Consider the following 22097-nt stretch of genomic DNA (forward strand, 5'->3'; position numbering starts at 1 on the left):
GGCCAAAAAAATTTTTAATTATTTTTAAAAACTAGATAAAAATATCTAGGACCCGTATTTTTATTTTTTTGAATTTCGACCAACTTTGAGAAATTTGCACCAAAAATGGTCAAAAATGCAAAATTTTTTAAAAATCATAAAAAGCCTGATTTTCGCTTCAAATTTCAAATAATTTTGGTGAAGTTGGTCAAAATTTAAAAAATAAAAATACGGGTCCCAGATATTTTTATCTAGTTTTTAAAATAATAAAAAAATTTTTTGGCCAAACAATTTTTTTGTTACGTTACAATTAAAATTTTGGGCCAAAAACCTGTTTTTGGGATTTTCTCAAAAATGAGCATTTTGGCCCAAATTGGACCTCACAGATGAATTTATCAAGTCATAAAAAAAAAAAAAATGTATAGTTTTATATTCTTTAGACTAATAATTTAGCAGTTATGAGGTCCGAAAGTTTCCATAATTCCAGGGTTCAGACCAACCTTAACTCAATTTTCAAAAATGCCTCCTTTGGCCACCATGGACCAGGTTGTGTCACATATTATAAGAACTTTCTTCTGATACCAAAATCTCAGTTTGATGAAGAACAATGGGGATGAGGTTGTCAATTGTATCACATCCTTTTAAGTCTTAATCTGGCAGAGAGGTTTGCCAAAACTGACTGTAAACAATAAGGACCTTCACAGGAATTGAAATCATCTGATTCAGATCTACTAGCACCAAAGCAAATAGCCTATTCCAATTGAAATCCATCCCCCTATGGAAGAAATGATCTTAATCTTCCACACAGGGAGTGTGAATTTCAAATGGGATTACCTGAATGGGTGACTCCATTTGAAATCTACACCCCCTGTGTGGGAGATTAAGGTCATGTCTTCCATAGGGGTGTATGGATTTCAACTAGAATAGCCCAATTTCAGCACAGACAATATTAAACACATTGAGTTAAACAAGATGCCGACTTATTTAGTAAATAGTACTCTTTATGAAAAAAATTATCATGACAAAAAACATTTTAGTCTATATAAATTGCTGGCTAAAATAAAAGCGATTCACATACTAGTCCATAGTAAGATGTGAATTTAGCACTATATCAATGAACAAACAGCTACATTAATAATTATTTAGAAAAAATAAAATGACATAATGCTGCATTTCTATCAATCAAGAATTGAGTCACAAGGCTTCAAATTTAATTACTGATTGCGTAGAAACTTGTGTCAAGTTGCTTTTCATTTATCATACAAATATTTTCAAATTTTGAAACAAAGTACTTAAACATGATCCTGTGTCTGAACAGATATACTTTTTTATTATACAAATATTTTACACAGACTTGATAAACAGTGGTGTGACTAAGCCATTTGTAATCGACCAGGCAGTCGGGGGGGGGGGGGCTCCTCCATAAAGCATGTATAAATGGTCAACTCATTTGGGGGAGAAGTCTGGGGGGAAGCAGAGGGCAGGGGTTCCAATCCTGCCCTGCTGGTTACACCACTGATTATACTTCACAGAACTTTGCTGTGAAGATTTCATTACAAACCATCTTTTCTCAGTTTCAGATTTTAGATGTCTCGTTTTCGGCATTATAGGGCTGGTCACAGTCTAGGCAGGTCTGGTCTCCGTATCGAATGGGCAGATCATGGTCTTGGCAATAGAGGTCTTCACTACAGCACTCCTGGTTTCTCATTTCCCTCATCCTTTTTCTCTCCTCCTCCTTCTTTCTTCTCTTCGGTGTCATCTTTCTTTTCCCAAGAGAGTACAACCTTACCTACATTTTTGCGATCAGCTATGTACTTCATCGCATCACCCGCCTATACAATATGCAAAGGAAATCAAAAAATCAAAAACAGCGCCAAATTAGAATTCATACCACATTCAATTTTGTATACAGGTATTTCTCAGGTGGTGTATGACGTGCAGTCCCTAAATTCAGTAAATTTTGATCGTCAACCGTGTAATTCAATGGGATTATTTTGAAATTTTAAAACGCTTGAAATATCACAAACAAATAGGCCTATGTTGATAAATAATATAAATACAAGCTAAAACCGTTGGGGTTCGATAATGAACCCCACAAAACTAACCGAGTATATGGAAAATGCCATACGGACGGGCGGTTTCACGGGTTGCCGGCTCGATCATGTCATCCGCCGCCTGGTATTTCTTATCCATTAGGCATTTCCAGTTGAGATCCATACACCCCTCCCTATGGAAGACATGACCATAATCTTCTACACATACATACATAAAGATATTTATATAGCGCCTTTAAAATTTATCAAAGCGCTGAACAAGGAGAGAAAGGATGGAAAAAGAAACACAGAAGGAACAAGAAAGAAGCTAACTGAAAAGGTGAGTTTTCAGTTTCTTTCTAAAAACTGGAATTGATGGAGACTCCCTAATGGCTTTAGGGAGTTTATTCCATTCCCTCGGGCCAGAGACAGAGCAGCTGGTATAGCTGCTCTATGTGCCCTACACAGGGAGTATAGATTTCAAATGGAGTCACCCATTCAGGTAACCCCATTTGAAATTCACACTCCCTGTGTGGAAGATTAAGGTAATGACTTCCATAGGGGGTGTATGGATTTCAACTGGAACAGCCCACTGATGGGTCACTGACTCCACACTACAGTTTGTCCACTCTGAGGTACAAAGTGACAACGCGCGCGTATATAGCGCGTAAACAGTGCGCAGTGCTGCGTCTCTGCTGAGGTATGCGTGCCTTCAAAGTCGGCACAATGTGTGCGTCCGCGTCGGTACTTTGTACTTCAGAGTAGACTGACTATATGTGCTGTAGTTATTTACTGACCTTGCAGTGTCAACCATCTTGGGCGATGGCCATCATCGAAGTGCAGTGTTGCCAAGACTTTTAGCACCAAGCGGCGGCCCATTGGCTCGCCACACCGCGGTAAAGAATTCTCAAGTAGCTCAATTTGTAAGCTTCTAAAAAAAGCACCCAATACCCCAATACCAGATATTTGGGCGGATTTACCCAAATTTAGAAAGCAAATCACCCATTTGGGCTGTAAAGCACTTGATTTAAAAACTTCCAGTACTTAATGGGAAATTACGGACCAATCAATAAAAGGTCACAAAACCCATTGTAATTGCAACTTTGCGCTTCAGAGACTCAAAACCTTTATAAATCGGCTAAATTGAAAGGAAAATATGTCAAATTATTGCCGCGATCTGACTCTTGCAAAAGTAACCCAATTTTAGGCAAGTAGCAGCATGCTTTTGTGAATGGTGGTAAGTGATCGCCAAGTAGCCCAATTGTGCGCCATTGGCACAATGTTGACATCACTGTCGGAGTGATATTTATTGACCCAAAATGTGTAATCATGTTGTTATACAAACCTAATGAACCTTGTCCACTTCAAGAATAACTTTGTCAATATTATCATAATTTTATCTGATCAGGTCATACATGTCTACCGACAATAACACCCACACACAACAAAGCCCACAAAAGAGACCTCTATGACTATGATACATACCTTTTCAAATGGCCACACAGAGTCAACATGTGGTTTAATAAGCCCTTCCTTATACATCCGGACAAGATCTGCTGCCGCGTCTGTTATCATCGCCTCACTTTCATCATCCCCGGACAGGTACCCGAGATGAAATCCGGCTACGGATTTATTTGATGTCATCATGGACAACGGCTTGAATGTCGGCAGACTCCACCACATGCTTGCCAAGTTGGTGAAGCTCTTGTGTTCTCCTGTCATGCCATTAGCTGCACCTTTATAGTACAATACAACCAAGCAAGCAAACATAAATGCAAAAATTTGTAACATTGGGCTATTCATTGTTTTTTACCCATTTTTTTAGTAAGTAAAAATAGACATAAATACCTAGGATCAGTGTTTTTATTTGTTTTTATTTTGACCAACTTTGTACAATTCTCACCATAAAATAGTTGAAAATGCTCAATTTTGCACAAAATTTTACCCAAATGGCAACCATTTTTGGTGAAGTTTATCAAAATTTAAAAATATAAAAAACAGGTCCTAGCTATTTATATCTAGTTTTTGAAAATTAAAATTTTTTGCCCAAAAAAATTTGGGTCAAAAATGTGTTTTTTGGTATTTTCTAACTAAGCATTTTTGCCCATTTTTTTATACACTTTAGACCAATATTTTAGTAGTTATGAGGCAGAAAAGTTTCCATAATTCCAAGGTTAAAGTCCAACCTTAATGATTGACACACTGATACACACACTGACGATATAGGCATTGGAATGAAATAGCAATTTTCTTTGTTTTACCTCATTTGTTCAGTTCAAAAAGTGCTATATTTAAATTTGTAACCCGCCCGTTGTATTGGTCAAAACTGCACAAATATCACCAAAAAATTACATTTTCACCTATTTTTATACCCATATTTTCATATCAAATTATATATTTTCATATCAAATTATGTCAGAGATATTAAATATCCATGTGTCATGTATTCTTTACACCAAAAAATTATGATGTTTCAACTTCATTTAATTTGAAAGATATAGCTGATTAAAATGTGACATTTGTGGGTAAAAAATGCCCAAAGTTCTTAAATAGCATGACCGTTGCCATGGAAACAGAATAGAACATGCAAATTTGACAACATAGCAGAAACGATTCTCCAGACTCTTCTGAACATTTTGATGGATACATGATTTGTCCATTTGAAATATCTGTCCAACGACACAAACATTTCATGGGGCTGACCCCTATACTGTGGGGACAGAGAGAGTCTGCATTGATAAGATAGGAGAATAAGAGCCGCATACACTATCACAATATCCCCTCCTTCTTGGCTAAACCTAGAGGAAATAAACTGCTCAAATAGTAAAGAAAGTCCGCAGTCATGTAACCCGTCCTACATCAAAACCTGATCTTGTTATGACAATTTGATTGATAAAGTTGTGTGCAGAATCTTGTTAGCTGCAATTTGATACCAAATTTGTTACCCAAAACTCTAAATTCACAGAGATTGATACCAGTATATGAAATTTGATGCCTTTTCAAAAGTTGCAAATTAAAAACGGACCACGCGGACCTGTAGAGGTGAATGGCAGAGCGCGACCATTTACATAGCCTGAAACAACCGCTAGGTCATATCGATGGCATCATGCCCTAGTATTCATCAGTAAAGCACTGCAGAAATCCATGCGTTTTAGATTAACAATTGAATAAAGCACACACTTGGGATAGTCGACGTGGGTTCATCGTGGGCAAGCAAGCTTGACCACATTGCCACGCTAAGCAATTTCGACCGCGTGTATCGTTTTGATTTGCAACTTTTGAAAATGCGCCAAATGCCATAAACTGGTATCAATCTTTGTTACTTTTGAGTGTTTGGTAGTAAATGTGGTATCAAATTGGAGCTAACAAGATTCTGCATACGACCGTATCAATCAAATTGTCATAACAAGATCAGGTCTTGATGTAGGACGAGTTACATGACTGCGGACTTTCTTTATTTGAGCAGTTTACAAAATACAATATGATTTTGGTATTCCCAGTGACCAGCTCTTCAATTCTGTACATACCGAATATAATCAGCTTTCCCATTGGTTTCAGTAGGTCATAGCCTTTCTTGGTGTCTGCTCCACATAATGGGTCTAGTACAATATCCACACCTGGATGGGGGAAAAAAGCAAAAACACAAGTCTATATTTGTTTGTTTGCTTGTTTGTTTAAACTGTCGTTCCGTGTGCACACTTGGATCCTGATGGGACCAGGTTCAAACAAACTGCTCAAGCCAGGCTATAAAGCCTATATAAGCATGCTGGTCTATACGAAAAGAAAAGTGAGAACAGATTTGTAGATGTAGAACAAGGAAAAGAAGGCCACTCCCAACAATCAAGTAAAAATTTTAACTGTCAGCCTTTGGGTCAAGAGAGCAGGGAGCAGTGTGGAACACTGGTTAAGGTCTTAGCCTTTGGTGCGAGAGGTCCCGGGTTCAATTCCCTGCAGGACCAAAAAAATAATGGTGGGGCAGATGTATGACCCATGATAAAAGACCTTGTTACAGTCAGTTCCGAGCATAAGCCCGATTGTTGGCTACACTTGACTGTCCTGTAAAAATTGCCCTGACCAACTATCTACGGCGACCCCCTTCGTTCACTAGGTCACTTGTGCCTGGCCGAAGTTTCGTCAGCGTTATCTTCTAGATTTCAGCTGTTAATGCCTAGATGTGCTCGAAAAGGAAATGCTTAATCCAATCTCAACTGCCACTGATACTTACCAGTTTAAATAAATTGTAATTTTGAAGCTTTTTTACCAATTTGTGAACATTCAGTGATTTTAGGCCATTTTTTCCGACAAACTTTGTATTTTCAACCGTAACTGGCAGAAAAAAAATCATTTCGTAATATTACATGAATCCTTTAGTAATTTTGAACCTCCCCAGGCCCACCTGCTGTGACCATTCAGTGATTTTTTCAAAACTTTTTCAACATTGCATTTTTGGTCCTCTTTTGCAACCAAAAGTTCTTTTTCATTTTTTTTTATCTTATGATTTAAAAAAACAAAACCTGGAGGAAAATGTTGAAAACATGAAAAAAAATAGTATGTGTGGACCACAATGTGAATTTTATTATTATTTATTGGGCCCCTTTAATCTCCTAGTCATAAAAGATGAAAGCAGCTACTAATTAATTCTCCAATGGGCTATTCCATTTAAAATCCACACTACCCCTGTGAAAGATTTTGGGAATATCTGCCACAGGGGGAGTATGAATTTCAAATGGAATGAGCACATTAGGCAGCTCCATTTGAAAATACACCCTCTGAGAAAAATTCAACCTGAATCTTCCTCTGTGGGAGAGTGAGTTTCAAATGGAACAGCTAATGTGTTAATTCCATTTGAAATTCATACTCCCTCTGTGGAAGATATTTCCAAAATCTTCCACAGGGGTAATGTGGATTTTAAATGGAATAGCCCAATGGTAAGTTAATCACTTTAGAATGAGAGTTAGGTCTGATTACTTCTTTCCAATCAAGTACAGTATAAGGTTTAAGGGATCGGATAGCAACATTTGCACAGTATTTTTTGTGAGACCTGATGAGAGCACATCAGACATATAGAATTGCATTCTGAAGACAAGGAACGTCCTTCTGGTATCAAATAATTTTGATTTTTTTTTTAATTCATGTTATTATAAAAAATTTATGGTAAATAATTAAAATTTGATAGTTTTTATATTTTTGATATTTAAAACCGTCCTCGAAGTAAACTTTATAAATTTAATGATAATTATGTACTTAAAGTGTGTGTAGCTGGGATGAAAAGCCGACCATCAATTGAAAATTTTGACCTTTCATTTTGAAGATATACACTTTTTTCTCAAAAAGACCTACATTTTGGGGAAAAAATCTATTCTTCAATATGAAGGGTCAAAATTTTTATATGATGGACATAATTATCATTAGATTTATACAATTTCCTTCAAGGACCGTTAAATTTCAAAAAAATATCAATTTATAATCATGTGCCATAAAATGTGTACTATATCGCAAATTTCAAAAAATCAAAATTATTTGATATCAGAAGTACATTCCTCGTATTCAAAGTGCATTTTGATGTCTGATGTGCTCTCAGGTCCCACAAAAAATATGCGAAAACATTGCTATCTGAGCCCTTAATTCAACACAATATCCCAATGCTTCATTAAAATCAGCCTAGCTACTGTGCTAGGTAGAGCATTACACACTATGTCAGTTGCCATGGCAACAAATTGCTGGTGCACCACGCTTCAGATGGCAATGTTCAGTTCATTTAGTTTTGTCTTGTAAAATCATAAAAGATGAAAGAAAGATGTTCCAGCCAGCAGCTGTGACTTAGTAGTTGCTGGATGGAGCAAAATATAATCAGGGATGTAAATGGGCAACATATCCATTTCCTGAAAATCCAACTGGTCCTTGGACAGGTGGCCAAGGGCTTGCATGCGGTATTGAACATTTTAGGGGGGTTTGTTTGCTGAATAGGCTGGAGGATATCACCCCCATCCTACAAAAGTTTTTTTTTTTTTTTTTGGGCTCTTTTATGACAAATTTTCATCATCCAATTCCAGAAATGCAAAAAAAAAAAAAAACATTTCCAGATTTCCAGATTTTAACATTTCCATTTTTTTTGCCAAATTTTTGGAAATCAGGTATTTCCAGAAGATTTATATCCCTGTATAAGATAAGGTTACGGTTAACATTAGGGTTAGTGTTAGGGATAGGGTTAACCCCCCTGAGCACTAGCTGCTGGTCTAACATTGCCTCTGATTGGTCAATTACATGATATCTTCATTTTAATCACTAATCAGAATGGAGCTTTGCAAAGTCACCTCAATTTTTTAGTGTGGTGAAATTAATCTAACAATGTTTGTGATTGGTCCAATTGATAATGAAAACTTCTTTTTGACCAATAGGCAGGTAGTTCTCATGGGGTTAAAGGTTAGGGTTAGAGCAAGTGTCAATTAGGATTATAGTTGTGTTTAAGGTTAAGGTTGGGATATGTTTAGTGTTATGGTTTGGAATATGGTTAGGTTGACATTTAGGATTATTAAAGGTTTATTCAGATTTCCTTTTACAAATTAAGCGTACTGCTAGCCGTCCAGCGCGTATTATTTGCACAAGGTCCAATGCACACGCTTGACGTCACGCACGTATACGCGACGGTTAAGCTGTCAAAGGAAATCTGAATAAAACTTTAGGGTTAGGTTAAGGATCAGGGTTACAACTATTAAAGGTATTGGGTTTTCGGACTAATCACCAAACAGACTACCAACTCGTAACCATAGATCTGTCAAACCTGCAACACAAATATTGGTCTCAAGTCATTTTACCTACAGGTGTACTCCCTGCATTTTGTCTCGTCCATTAGATGTCTAAACTCCATCAATGTTGAAGTACTCAAAAACAAATGTGTATCTCCTGGTTTTCGTATAAAAAAAAACGAGTCCTTTTTAAGGTTAGTCCTTAATTGTGTGCAAGCACGCAATGTCAAGGACCTTGCGCAAAATTATATGCACTAGATGGCAAGTAGTACACTTAATTTGTAAAAGGAATTAGACAAAATATTATAGTCAAGTTCAATTTCTATACTTCCTGGTCTATTTCAAATATATATATTTTTTTATTTGATTTATTTGAGTAAGTTCCTGTTCAGGCTGTACAGACAAATTCATATGTGAACAACTTGCCAGCATTATATAAAATGTTACATTGAACTTTGGCCAATGTCAAAAATGTGCACTATCACTCAGTCTACACATGCTGATATTGAACTTTTTATTACTTTTGATGTGACAGTCTGTCTGTACATGAACACATGAATAGGTTTTCTACTCTTCTGGTATGTAGCTTATGTAAGTAAGTAAGGCCTAAAAAAATTGTTTGATTGGCGTAACCCGGCCGACCCTAAAAGGAATTAGACAAAAGATTATAGTCAAGTTCAATTTCTATACTTCCTGGTCTATTTCAAATATATATATTTTTTTATTTGATTTATTTGAGTAAGTTCCTGTTCAGACTGTACAGACAAATTCCTATGTGAACAACTTGCCAGCATTATATAAAATGTTACATTGCCCTTTGGCCAATGTCAAAAATGTGCACTATCACTCAGTCTACACATGCTGATATTGAACTTTTTATTACTTTTGATGTGCCAGTCTGTCTGTACATGAACACATGAATAGGTTTTCTACTCTTCTGGTATGTAGCTTATGTAAGTAAGTAAGGCCTAAACAAATTGTTTGATTGGCGTAACCCGGCCGACCCTAAAAATAGGCCCAACCCTAGACTTTTTTTTACAAAAAAATACAAAAAAAATACAAAAAAGTTCCCAAGGCCTTTAATATCATACGCAATTTACAGCTTAAAATGTCTAAAAAAAAATTTTTTTTTTAAATTATATGTTACGCCAATCAAACAATTTTTTAAGGCACGAGATGACCACAGATAGTGTGTTTATTTTATTCAAAAAGGCTGATAGCATCATATTATTATAACTTTACACAAGGCAGCCATTGGATATACACCAGTTTACATGTGAACTCTCGGATGTTACATGAATACCCAGGTGACTGAAGGCAGCAATAACACACTAATCTGATCAACGTCATATTATTATTACCTAGTTTGGATGGATACAATCATATGAAACCAATATCTTTCTCAACCTGTCTTTTTTTTTTTTTTTTTTTTACATGGCATAACTGGGCATTAACAGCAGAGACAAATAAATCATTTAGAAGCTGCTGACGAGGATGCACCCAGAAAGCGATTAACCTCCCTGCTAAAGCTGGCCCTCGATCTAATGGCTGGAATTTGGGCAGGTAGAGAATTCCATAATTGGGCTGTAGATGGTAGAAATGATCTTTCATGGCTGACAAGGTTTGATCTTGGGACTTCCACTGCTAGGTCATGGGATCTTACTGACCGTCGCAACCTGGGGTCATGGACATGGACCCCCGATCACTTTAAAGTTGCATTGACACATTTAGTGTTGATGCATGATCATATAATATGTGACACAATCTGGTCCATGGGGGCCAAAAGCAGCAAATTTGAAACTGAGATAAAGGTAAAAATATAGAGTAAAAAAAACAATGAAATACATAAGAAAATAGACATCAAAAAACTTTGTAACTTTTGAACCAAGTATGCTAGACCTTTGGTGTTTTCAGTAAATGATAGCCTATTGTATGTATAATGTAATAATTACGGTAACTCAATTTTCAAAAATAAAAAAATGAAAAAAAAAATAAATGTAGACATTTATATAGCGCTTTATGCCGTAAACAGCCTCTAAGCGCTTTACACTTATTCCGCCGTCATTAGAATATGTCGGAACCACGTTTGCAGCCTACAAGTGGCGCAGGGTCCATCAGTACAACGACTGTGACTACCCCTAACAGCTTCCCATTGCACCTGGGTGGGGTGAGGCAAGTGAGGCAGCGCCTTGCCCAAAGGCGCTAACACGGTGGTGGGACGGGAATCGAACCCACGCACGCCGAGCAAACTCTCAGATTATGAGTCCAAGGCCGTAACCACTGAGCCACCGTGCCTCCTTTGGCCCCCATGGACCAGATCGTGTCACATATACAATTATTTCATTGACAAACTGATATAGCATATGACAGCATATAAAAATGACAGAAGCATATAAAATATTCAGTAAAGGAAAAAAATCGGAACTCTATCATTTTTATTGCATCTTGACAATTTTAATTTTGAATTATTAATGCTCATTAAAATATTAATGTTGTAATTTAATATTTACTGTGATCGCACTTTAGCTGGGTCAGTGTGTGACCTTAATACCGTAAACGTTCGCCTAATGGCGCACCTGGGCTCCTTTGCCTTGGGGTAGATTTCATGTACAAATAGAGAGCTCCCTCCTCTAAAAATCCCAACAAAAATTAAGGGTATGTGCCCTTATTTGCTGGTGGGCTTTTTACAGGAGGACACTTTAAGCCTGTGTCTAAAATTACAGTTATGTCAAGGGATCCCATAGCGCCATTAGGCGAACGTTTACGGTATATGATCCACGATCAGTGCACAGCAAAATATTGTTTAAGGACTTCTTCAACTTTCAACTGTAACAAAATTTATTTAAAAATTACAATGTTCAAAAATGACTGAAAAGGTCCTTTAAAAGAATTCAGCTACTAGAAAACCTGTTTTATACTGTCAAAAAAAGGACAAAAATAGGGTTTTTTTAAATACTTTGGTTGGTTGAAGCATAACATTTTATATTGCTGTTACAATGTTACTACTTATGATTCATCATCAGCTCTGGTTATATACATGTATTATACATGTATGACCATCAAACCACTCTTTCAGTTTCGCACCTAGCTTTAATTGCTCAACAATTATTCACACTTGCATCCTTTTACTGCATTAATGCCAGCAATCACCGGTGCCTGATCACACCTGTGTCCCTACAAGTAGTAGCCAGTACATGATCCACATTACGTTTGTTATGGCCATATCTCTGAATCAGTATGTCCAATTATGATGCAGGTTTCAGCAAAATAAAGCTATGAAAATGGCCCATGTAAAAACAATGAAAACCAATTTTGATTTTGCCTGATACTAGACTCATTTAGCTTGATCGCATCACATTTGTGTAAAACAATAAAAACATACTTTCATACCAAAACTAATTTTGTTGTGAAAGTTGCAGAATTAAGCAATTGAGGGGGAGGGGGGCAGGAGGGCAGATTTTCCCCTGACAAATATGAAATAGAAAAGTACCCCTCTAACATAAAATGAAAGAGAAAATTGGGAAGGAAAAGAAAAGGGGCAAGGAGCACATTTTCCACAAACCCGATCATGGGTCAATTTTTGGAAGCTGGAAGACTTAAAACGTACAATCTCTCTAAAACGACGGCATGTGTCACACCAATAAATACAGAGTCAAAATGATGCAACCGGGAAATTTTTGTTGTTTTCTGCACATTTATATTTTACCCACGACCCCCAACCCAGTAAGATGGCTACACCCCTGCCCCTACATGTATCCCATCCAGTGTCTTACCATTAGGTGATATCTTCCTGACTTCCTCCACATAATCTTTAGTCCTGTAATCTATAGGATGATCCACACCATTGGCTTGGATAGCTTTGTGTTTATGTTCTGACGATGTACCGAACACGGTCACATTTTCTACTGTTTTGCAAAGTTGTGTGACTGCAAATCCAACACCACCTGAATAAGAAGTTATTAAAAAATGTCTTTATTCAAATTATGTGAAGCTTCTTTCATTCCTGCTACTGTTAAGTGAAAATATTTGCGGTGGTTTTATTTTCGCGGATTTCGCGAATGAAGATCGCCCTGCGCATTTAAAATCCCACAAAAATATTTCCAAGTGATGTCATGAGCCCTAAAACAAGTTAAAGCGAGTTACTAATTCCTTCTGCAACTGCGAATACAACACCACACGAAAATGTCATTGATACTGCCAGCCGTGACCACGAATATTTCCACTTCTACAGAAATACAAACTAAAATTTCATACCACATAGATCAGATAATTACTTCCTGAAATAATGTTATAAGAACCAATAAAAGGGTAGCATTTGGGCTATTCCAATAGAAATCTATACATTATCCCCCCCCCCTATGGAAGACATGACCTTAAGCTCCCACATGGGTGAATTTCAAATGGAGCGAAGTATTCTCTTTTGCATTGTTAATATTGAAATGCTTGGTTATAAACAAATATACATGTATGTAGTATTTAATTGTAATTCCTTTCACAGTACGGGTCTATTTTGGCACCATTTATGCATAATATCAGTTGCCCCCCCAACCACCACCATCAGGGGCCCTTAACATGCTTAAGCGGGCCCCTGGGGCTATGTGGAAAGGCTAGTACTGCACGCGTCACATCTCACCCTACGGGATTCAACAATTTACCTCGCATGAGTTTGGGGCCTCTAAATTATGGCCTGGCCCAGGGCCCCCCCAAAAGGTAAATCCAGCCCTGCTTCACCCACCCCATGTTTAGTTTAAAGCAAATAAATTGTATAACAACTAGTCATTGGGTAGTATTAGTATTATTTTTAACATTCATTTTTGATCACACTAGCGGAATGCTAGCACACTTTATGCTAGATACGCTGACTTGTCGGTTGGCATAGCCCGTACATAGCGACAGCTATTATTTGCCACAAAAAACTCACTTTTTTACAGATTTTGTGGCCAATTCTTGACAATTTTCAACCAAATAAAGTTCCTTGCCCTTTCCATATATTCCTTGATCTCCCATATAAATTTAGTGACATTTGGATCCAAACTGACAGAGCCTTTCAAATACATACCCACATAGTGTAAAAACTCGACAGTTAGCATATGTGCTTCCTATCAAGCGCTTTTAAAACATGCAAACTTGAAGAGCCCCATCCATAAAAGGATAAAGGGTTTTGAGCAAATCATCGATACACATAGTTATACAAACAAGTAAACCTGCAAATTGTGTCTCAACCCCATTAGCTCAATTGGTAAAGCGCCAGACTTTGGTACAATTTCATGTTTTCAAAAGCGCTTGATAGTAATTAAGCACATATGCTAAGCATCAAGTTTTTACAGTCTTATTTAAAACTTTTTTAACGCATGCTATTACACCTTACCTGCTGCCATATGACACAGGACACTCTTGTTCTTACGTAGATTGCCAAAGTCAAACAGCATGAGATACGCTGTCAGGTAATTGACAGGAATACTAGCAGCTTCTTCAAATGACATTTCATCCGGCATAACAAATGCTCTATTAGCTGGGATGACAACATATTCCTTCCATAACTCAAACATATTTATACAGAATACACGGTCACCAACCTGCAGGGGAAATAATAGTTGATTTTTAATCAATCGGTGAAGTAGTCGCATCACTCTTCTCTTACCATTGTGGCTCCAGGTTCAATTCTTTGCAGTGCTGTAAGCACAGACTACTTTTAAAAAGACTAATCACAATATAGTCAAAGTTTCAGCATCACCCGATAATGATCATATTCCGGCCGATCGTTCCATGAAATGTCACAGGCGAAACTGCTACACATATACCACATATATTTATGGTGTTTTGCGTCATGATGCGATGACGCGCAATGCTCTATCGCATATACGCTAAGGCACACACACTTGTGTGATTGTTAGAAATGCACGATCGAATGACGGGCCCTCATGAAATGCGATAATTCATGGCATACAAAGCACATGACTTTGACTGTTTGTAGTTCGTCTGTGGTAGTTTGTGGCTGTAAGTCCTTGCAGCCCACCCCATAGCCTACTCAGCCCCCACCCCCGGTAGCCTACTCAGTTTCCTCCTGCATTTCTAAGTTGCACATTATAATGAATTCCTATATTTATTTACAATTTTATTTGTGTTGATTGATCGCTTTTGTGAAACATCAACTGCTGAAAATGACAAAAGAGCACTAAAAACTTGAATCATTAATATTGAACCACCCTGGAGAAAAACAATGAGCTATTCTATTTAAAATCCATACACCCCCTATGGAAGACATGATCTTAATCTCCCATACAGGGGTAAAGGTTTCAAATGGAATCACCCATTCAGATAATCCCATTTTGAAATTCAAATTTCATGTGTGGAAATTTAAACTGATTTGCAAATTATATGACATTGATTGCCTGATTAATTATCTTATTGACTCATCAATTGAATGATGATTGATTAATTGATTGATTGATTGATGGAGTCATTGATTGATTGAGAGATTGATTGAATGACACAAACCTGGAGGGTCTCAACTCCTTTTCCAACCTCTTCCACAGTTCCGGATGCCTCCATACCTAGCACACATGGTGGAGTGACTTTACCATCTTTGGACTTGTACATCCCTTGTCTAGCATGAAGCTCAGCAAAGTTAATCCCACTGGCTACTACCTTGATTAACACCTGCAAGATATAAAACATGTCCCAAACACTGGCTTAGCTGTGGTATCCTTTACTTGGGCTTTGCACTAAAGTACACTAAGCTTCATATCATCACTACAGTATTTAAAGCATTTCATTCGAAAGATTGTTATGAGTTATGGTCAGGGGCGTAGCAAGAGCCTCGGGGGCCCATGGACAAGAATCAGTGTTGGGCCCTTCAATCATTGCCGGATTAACCATTGGGCATGAGGGGCCCCCAAATTGCCTTGTACATGTTCCTTTTAGCCCGACAACACCAAGTTTCGGCCCAAAATATGGTAAAATTGCAAAATGTGGCGCGCTTCCCTGCATATCATATCCCTTCACATAGTAAAATCACCTTTATTTTGGGCTATAATTGTCTGAAATTAAAATTTCATTTCGCGCGCAAATGTCCTATAGTAATATCTGAACAAAATATGCTTATCCCCTCTAATTTGTAATGCTTCTGCCACCACTGTCGATCTTATAGTAGCCCCCAATTTGTATACCAAACTTGGCCTCTCGAGTGCACATGCCTTCCTCACGGTGAGTTTGGGGCCTACAAATTTTGGCCTGGCCCAGGAAAATTTGGCCCTGCCTTTGAGAGCCGCCTTAATCAGCCCTTATTTCATTGTCTCGTTTGCTTGGGGCCCCTGAACCCTCGGGGCCCATGGACTTCGTCCATCCTGTCTCCCCGCTTGCTACGCCCCTGGTTATGGTAGTGGTTTTTCTTAATAATTACTTATTTTTTTATCACAGATGTCCAGGCTCACTTGTTTTTAAAAATATAACCTTTAAGAAAATTGTGCCTCATTTTGCTAAATTTCAGTTTTACAATAATGCATACATTTTGAGGTATTATCAGATATTCATACACTCCTATATCAAAGCAGAGTAGCAGATAATCAGAAAAGCTGTTCTAAGAAACATTGTTAGAGTGCATTGATTGTGTATAATGGCGCTCCATGTACGCACAGTTCTTTCGCACGTGTTCACGTAGCGTAGGATTGATTTATTTTTTGGGCAGGTTGGTGCATAATGTATATTTTATTTGGTTATATTTTCCAACATTTTTACTAGTGATAACTTTGTTATAAAAACAGCAAAAATTATGTTTTATTTTTGTCATATTTTTATAATAATGAAATATTTTAATAAATGCGTATCACTCGTTGCTCGGGGCTCATGCATTAGACGCATCAACATCTCAGTATGTGTGTATTATTTTGTACAATTTCACTCTTGTGTAACGATTAACCTATGAACAAAGGGAGTGATTGCCGTACTCCTTGTGATATATTTTTATCAAAATGAAATGTGATAAAATTGTTTTTAAAAACTATTAATAGTGCACAATAAATACTTGTTTTAAAACCACCTGAGCATGAAATCCTGCCAATCTAACATTGCCTCTGATTGGTCAATTACATGATATCTTCACTTTAAGCACCAATCAGAATGGAGCTTTGCAAATAATTCCTTCCCCCCCCCCTTTTTTTTTGTGGTAAAGTTATTCTTACAAAGTTGCTGATTGGGCCAAATGATAATGAAAACTTCTTTTTGGCCAATCGGCAGGTAGTTCTCATGGGGTTAACCTTACCTGTCCATCTCCTGGTGAGCCTGGTTTAGGAGCATCTACCACTTTGAGTTTATGATAGCCACCAAATCCTGTCAACATGCACTCTTTCATCACTTTGCCACTCCCACCTGTTGCCATGGCTACGGATATCAATCTGTAGTCACTTATGAAGGAGGAATTCTTCTGTGTAAATAGATTGAATTTGGTTTGAGACACAGAAATCTGTAAGAGGTAAATTGATCGAAAATAAAACAGCCATTTTTTTTTTTTTTTGTAATTAAAGTGAACTTTGATTTTGACAGAAAAATGTTTGCAAAAATATGTTCAGATTTTTTCAGATTTTTCAAGCTTGCTGTGTTTATTTAGTAATTATTCTTCCAGAAAAATTAATAATAAAAAAAAATCTGGACCGACCAACCCTCCCTGGGATAGTCCGTCCACCCATAGAACATAATGTGGGTTTTTTTTTGGTTTTTTATTCAAAATTTTCTTCAAAAATCTGGAAAAAGTGCAGATTCTCAATTGATTTTTATGGGCAAATCAGCATATTTTTTCATACCGTACTTTTGAGGTATAATCAAGGTACCGTACAATAATTTCCTTGATGAATAGATGGCGATCGACAGGCAAACATTAGGTATGCCAGGCAAACCTTAGTTAACACATTTGCTAGTCAGCCAAATTCGCCTACATGTAGAACACAATACATATTTACATAGAAATTTAAAAGAACATGCAGGTAGGTCAAGGAAACCTACATAAATAGGCCTATGTTGTCTATACTTCACTTGACCCAAATTATATGATTTTTTATGGTGATGATGAGACACTCGCACATAGAATTTTAGAGGGATTTTGATAGCAGTTCAACAAAGAAAAGCTGCTATATATATATGCAGATCTAGAAACACCACCGAAATGCTGTTTTGTTAATAGCTGAATCTTTTTGATGAAAGTCAATCTTTGACAAGATTTTGCTACGGAAAGTGCTATGACAAAAAGGTTTTCAGTTTGGGCTTTCTTTACTCAAGGCCTTTAATTTGATATACCGTAAAACCCCGTCTACAAGCATATAGAGTGCTTCTGATGAAAGCTAATTTATTCCAGGCGCCATTATGGAGTTTGAACAAATAAATTACAGATTCAAGCATATAAAAACAAGTATTATTGTAAGACCAATATGTTGTATTGGTATATATACGCCAAATTAGTATTAGTTAAGCTTTCATAAAAAAAAACCATATATGCTTGTAGACAGGGTTTTACGGTATAAAACGATGGAGTTTGATGGCAAATTTGTATTAATTCACCTGGCATACCTACAAACATGATGCATGCTGGGAATGAAAAGGGCTCAAGCTATCAAATTCATCTCATGCCCCGGCTCCTGCCACAGCGGATTTGAGCCCTTTTAGTTCCCTGCATACATCACGTTTGCTATTGATCAGCAATATACCTTGTGTTCTGCCAACACATTCATCAATGATTTTTTTTATTTCACTTTCAGTTTCACTCTTGGATTTTACTAGATCGATCAACCTTGAACTTGAACTTTTATTTGAACACTGTGGTGACCTGCCATGCAAGTTCCATTACCAGATAACTTATTTAATTTCCAAATGATAAAACTTTAACTTGACCTTTGTGCTTTGAATGGATTTGAAGGTTTATCAGTTGATCTCAAGGACAAGGTCGAAGTCTTAGTCTGACACGGATGGTGTATGCAGTGCATGGGTGAGGTAAGCTTACCTGAAATTATACGAACGTCAAGTTTAGCTGCTCGAACTAAGTTTCGGCAAAAATGTAAAACCATTCACTTATAAGGTTATAATAATAGCTGTAGATTCCTCACAGCAATAAAAACAAACAAGTGCAACACAATCACAACATTTGCAGCACGTAGCTCCTGATTTGCTTGCAAGGTGCTTGCTTGCTTGCAGGGCTTGATTGTTTACCTTTATCAGCGCCCCCTATTTATGATGCATAAAATAGTAGGTGTCGAATCGGGCATATCAATGAGGGCGACCTTACCCTGGCACTCTGGCAGGCAGGCCTGCTGCATGCTGGCAGGTGGCAAACACGGGCAAACAGAGCTAAACAGGGCAAACAAAAAAATTGAAAGAAAGAAAGTAATAAAGAGAAAGAAAAATTAAAGCCATTATGTAGGCCTACGATCTTATAATATTATGAAATTGGTAATTTTTTTCCAAACCTGATTTTTTGGCATAGGCCTATTTGTAATGTTTACACATGTCCCAACTTACACCTAAATGGACTCAGCCAAATTTGTTGTGTTTGTATGTCAACAGTGCAAAGTTCGACATAAAGTCATAAATTCAAAGATTTATGACATTATGTCACCTAGAATTCACCACTTTTGCAGGACTTAAACCCCATTAAAAGCTATTAAACCAAGATAACACTCATTGAAAACAGCTCAACTGATTAAATCAGATCTTCTCTGGTTAAATCCACACAACACATGTTTCTCTTTTACCTGTGCAATGAGTAATGCCAATGAGCTGGTATTATAGTTTCAGTTGGGTGAACGATTATAAAGCGAACGCTAGGTTTACAATTCTGTGTGGGCTTTTGTTTACGAAATGAGACAATGGTCTGCTTATTGTTAACCAGCGTTCTTGAAAAAGAGAAGCATAGTGGTTTGCAGACTTAACACGGTTTGGAAATAATTTCTTCATATTTTTTGGTGTTATCTGTCGTTTACATAACACAAAAGTGCGAATATTTCTAAACACCTAAATTAGCTAAAAATTCGTAATTTACCATTCGCTAGTCCGAATCGGGATTCTCTATTTCGAGGGTTCGCTAGTCCGAATTATAAAATAATAAGGTTCTCTAGTCTAGTCCGAATATAGAATATGGCTCGCTAACCCTAACCCTAATCCTATCCCGTAACCCCTAACCCTAACCCCTAACCCTAAACCCTAACACTAACCCTTATTCTATATTCGGACTAGAGAACCTCCGGATTAGCAAACTTTAATTTGGTTTTCAGACCGTAGAGAACCTTCGGACAAGCGACCCTTCGGACTAGAGAGAAGTCTCTAGTAAAGACATTTTTTGTCAATTGTTTAAACTTCATTTTGCCAATGTTAGACTTGTAGATCTTTTCACATTAGCTGTCATATAGGCCTACTACATGTAAACTGCAATACAGGGTGTCCCATAAAAAAAAATACCGAGTGAATACAATTGAACGTAAGTCAAGAAATGGACATCAGAATCCAAACATTTTAAATGTAACGCATAGCCTATTTTATTGTGCATCACATATGCAAATTGTCTTTGATTCGGTTGACTGGTTGTGAAGAAATTAACGATTACATGCAGTTCATCCCAAGTTTGATCAAAAGTGCTTTTCGCCAGCCCATAGGGCTGGTATCTAATTCTGAGATGGGATTTGTGTACACTAAAGATTAGCTAAGATTATAGCCTTCTTCTATTGGTATGAATTATTTTTTTACTTCTTGTGGTGGAAATGTTTTTGATGTCTGCTAATTCGATTTGCAAGGAAAAGAAAGTATGTTTTGCCGTTTCAACGAACGAAAACGATTGAGTATTGCCAAAGTTATGTTTGAATTAATTATGACTTAAAAAGTTATCATAGGTTAGGCCTACACATATAAACATAAACTTGTTCAGCAATCAGCATATCAAAAAAATGACATGGTCAACAATTAGTAATTAGGGACGCACCATTAGATTCTCAGGGTGGAGGTAGGAAGTTTTTCAACAACAAAAAAACTTCACCCACTACATGAGCAAAAAAAAAAAACTTTCCCCACCAACACTAAAAAAAAAAAAAAACCTTCCCCACCTAACTGTGTATAATGCATGAAATTTAAAAAAAAAAACTTGCCGCCTTTGGCGGCGAAAAAAAAAAAACTTCGCCGCCTTCGGCGGCGAAAAAAAATTTCTTCCCCCGACCCTAACTTCCTACCCCCCCCCTGAGTATCAAATGGTGCGTCCCTTAGCAGGGAATGATCACTGGAACAAGGTCATATATATCAGTGGACTACTGAGCATAGCATGATGTTTGGTTGCCTGTGAGTGCATAATTGATATGTTGATAACAGATCTAATTAAATAATGTTGTAGAATCAAAATCTTCATTATATTGTAACGGGACCGAGCTTGCCCCTAATACTTTTGTAAACGACTGATATGGAGAAGACTAGCCTTCTAAACATACAAGTGGTAGCGTAGTATCAAAGACTAGAATTCTCCCCAAGATATGTTGAAACAGTGATAGGGGAAGGTGGGGCATAACGGAACACTTAACTTTGAGGATGCTCTGTGACGTCACCATAAGTAATATGACTGTAAAAATTATATGTTCAGTTGAAGTTTGTATTTACCTTTAATATACCATTAACCAATATAACTTGAATCTTACAATTTTTTATAAAAATGAAGAAATATTTTCAACAAAAAAAACCGTTTTGCCCCACTATCGGGGCAAAACGGAACCCCCCTATGGGGCAAAACGGCACCCTGGGTGTAAACTTATATCAGTTGTTCCATCGGTAGGCCCTATGCCTAGTTATATGTAGGCCTATATTCAGTTACAATATTAAGTGGGTCTACCATCTCTGTGGAGTGAGTGGTTAACTTCTTATAGGCCTAGTAGGCCTATAATATGTATGACCAATATTTGATCAGAAAGAAATATTCAGTAGGCCTACCATCTCTGTGGAGTAACTTTTAATCATTAATTCTATCTGTAGGTCTAGTTATATGTCTATGTTTCAGCGAAGTGTTTACCATGTTCGAGTAGGCCCCTAGATAACGCCTACATTTCCTTGAGTGAAGACAAGTTATGTCCAATTGGGGCAAAACGGAACCCATCTGTGGGACAAAACGCCCGGGGCAAAACGGAACCCTGTTCCGTTATGCCCCACACCTAGGGTTCCGTTTTGCCCCATACCCGATTTTTTAGAAATAGGTTGCATGCATAATACATCGTAGCATATAGGCCATGCACTTAATACAGCTCATGGCTAGTACCTTCGTGTTTACAATATATACACAATTATTTGGGAATCCGATATTAATGAAGTAAAATTTCAGCGCATTAAA

The 22097-nt window shown here is 37.2% G+C and overlaps 1 protein-coding gene across 3 annotated transcripts; it reads right to left on the reverse strand.

Moving 5' to 3' along the window:
- Window positions 1–492: 492 nt before the first annotated feature.
- Window positions 493–18902, reverse strand: LOC140150666 (synaptic vesicle membrane protein VAT-1 homolog). Of its 3 annotated transcripts, none has more exons than XM_072172738.1 (8): window positions 18747–18902; window positions 17019–17177; window positions 15257–15418; window positions 14127–14334; window positions 12532–12702; window positions 5540–5629; window positions 3498–3748; window positions 493–1811 (listed from the first exon to the last, which is right to left on the reverse strand). In XM_072172738.1, the coding sequence occupies exons 2-8, from the start codon at window positions 17133–17135 to the stop codon at window positions 1665–1667; spliced, it is 1146 nt and encodes a 381-aa protein (XP_072028839.1). In that variant the 5' UTR covers window positions 17136–17177; window positions 18747–18902; the 3' UTR covers window positions 493–1664. The 3 variants fall into 3 exon arrangements, with proteins under 3 accessions (XP_072028839.1, XP_072028837.1, XP_072028838.1); XM_072172736.1 differs by having other exon boundaries at window positions 17019–17180; XM_072172737.1 differs by having other exon boundaries at window positions 17019–17219.
- Window positions 18903–22097: the final 3195 nt, after the last annotated feature.

The sequence above is a fragment of the Amphiura filiformis genome, chromosome 4 (assembly GCF_039555335.1).
Source record: "Amphiura filiformis chromosome 4, Afil_fr2py, whole genome shotgun sequence".
NCBI classification, from domain to species: domain Eukaryota; kingdom Metazoa; phylum Echinodermata; class Ophiuroidea; order Amphilepidida; family Amphiuridae; genus Amphiura; species Amphiura filiformis.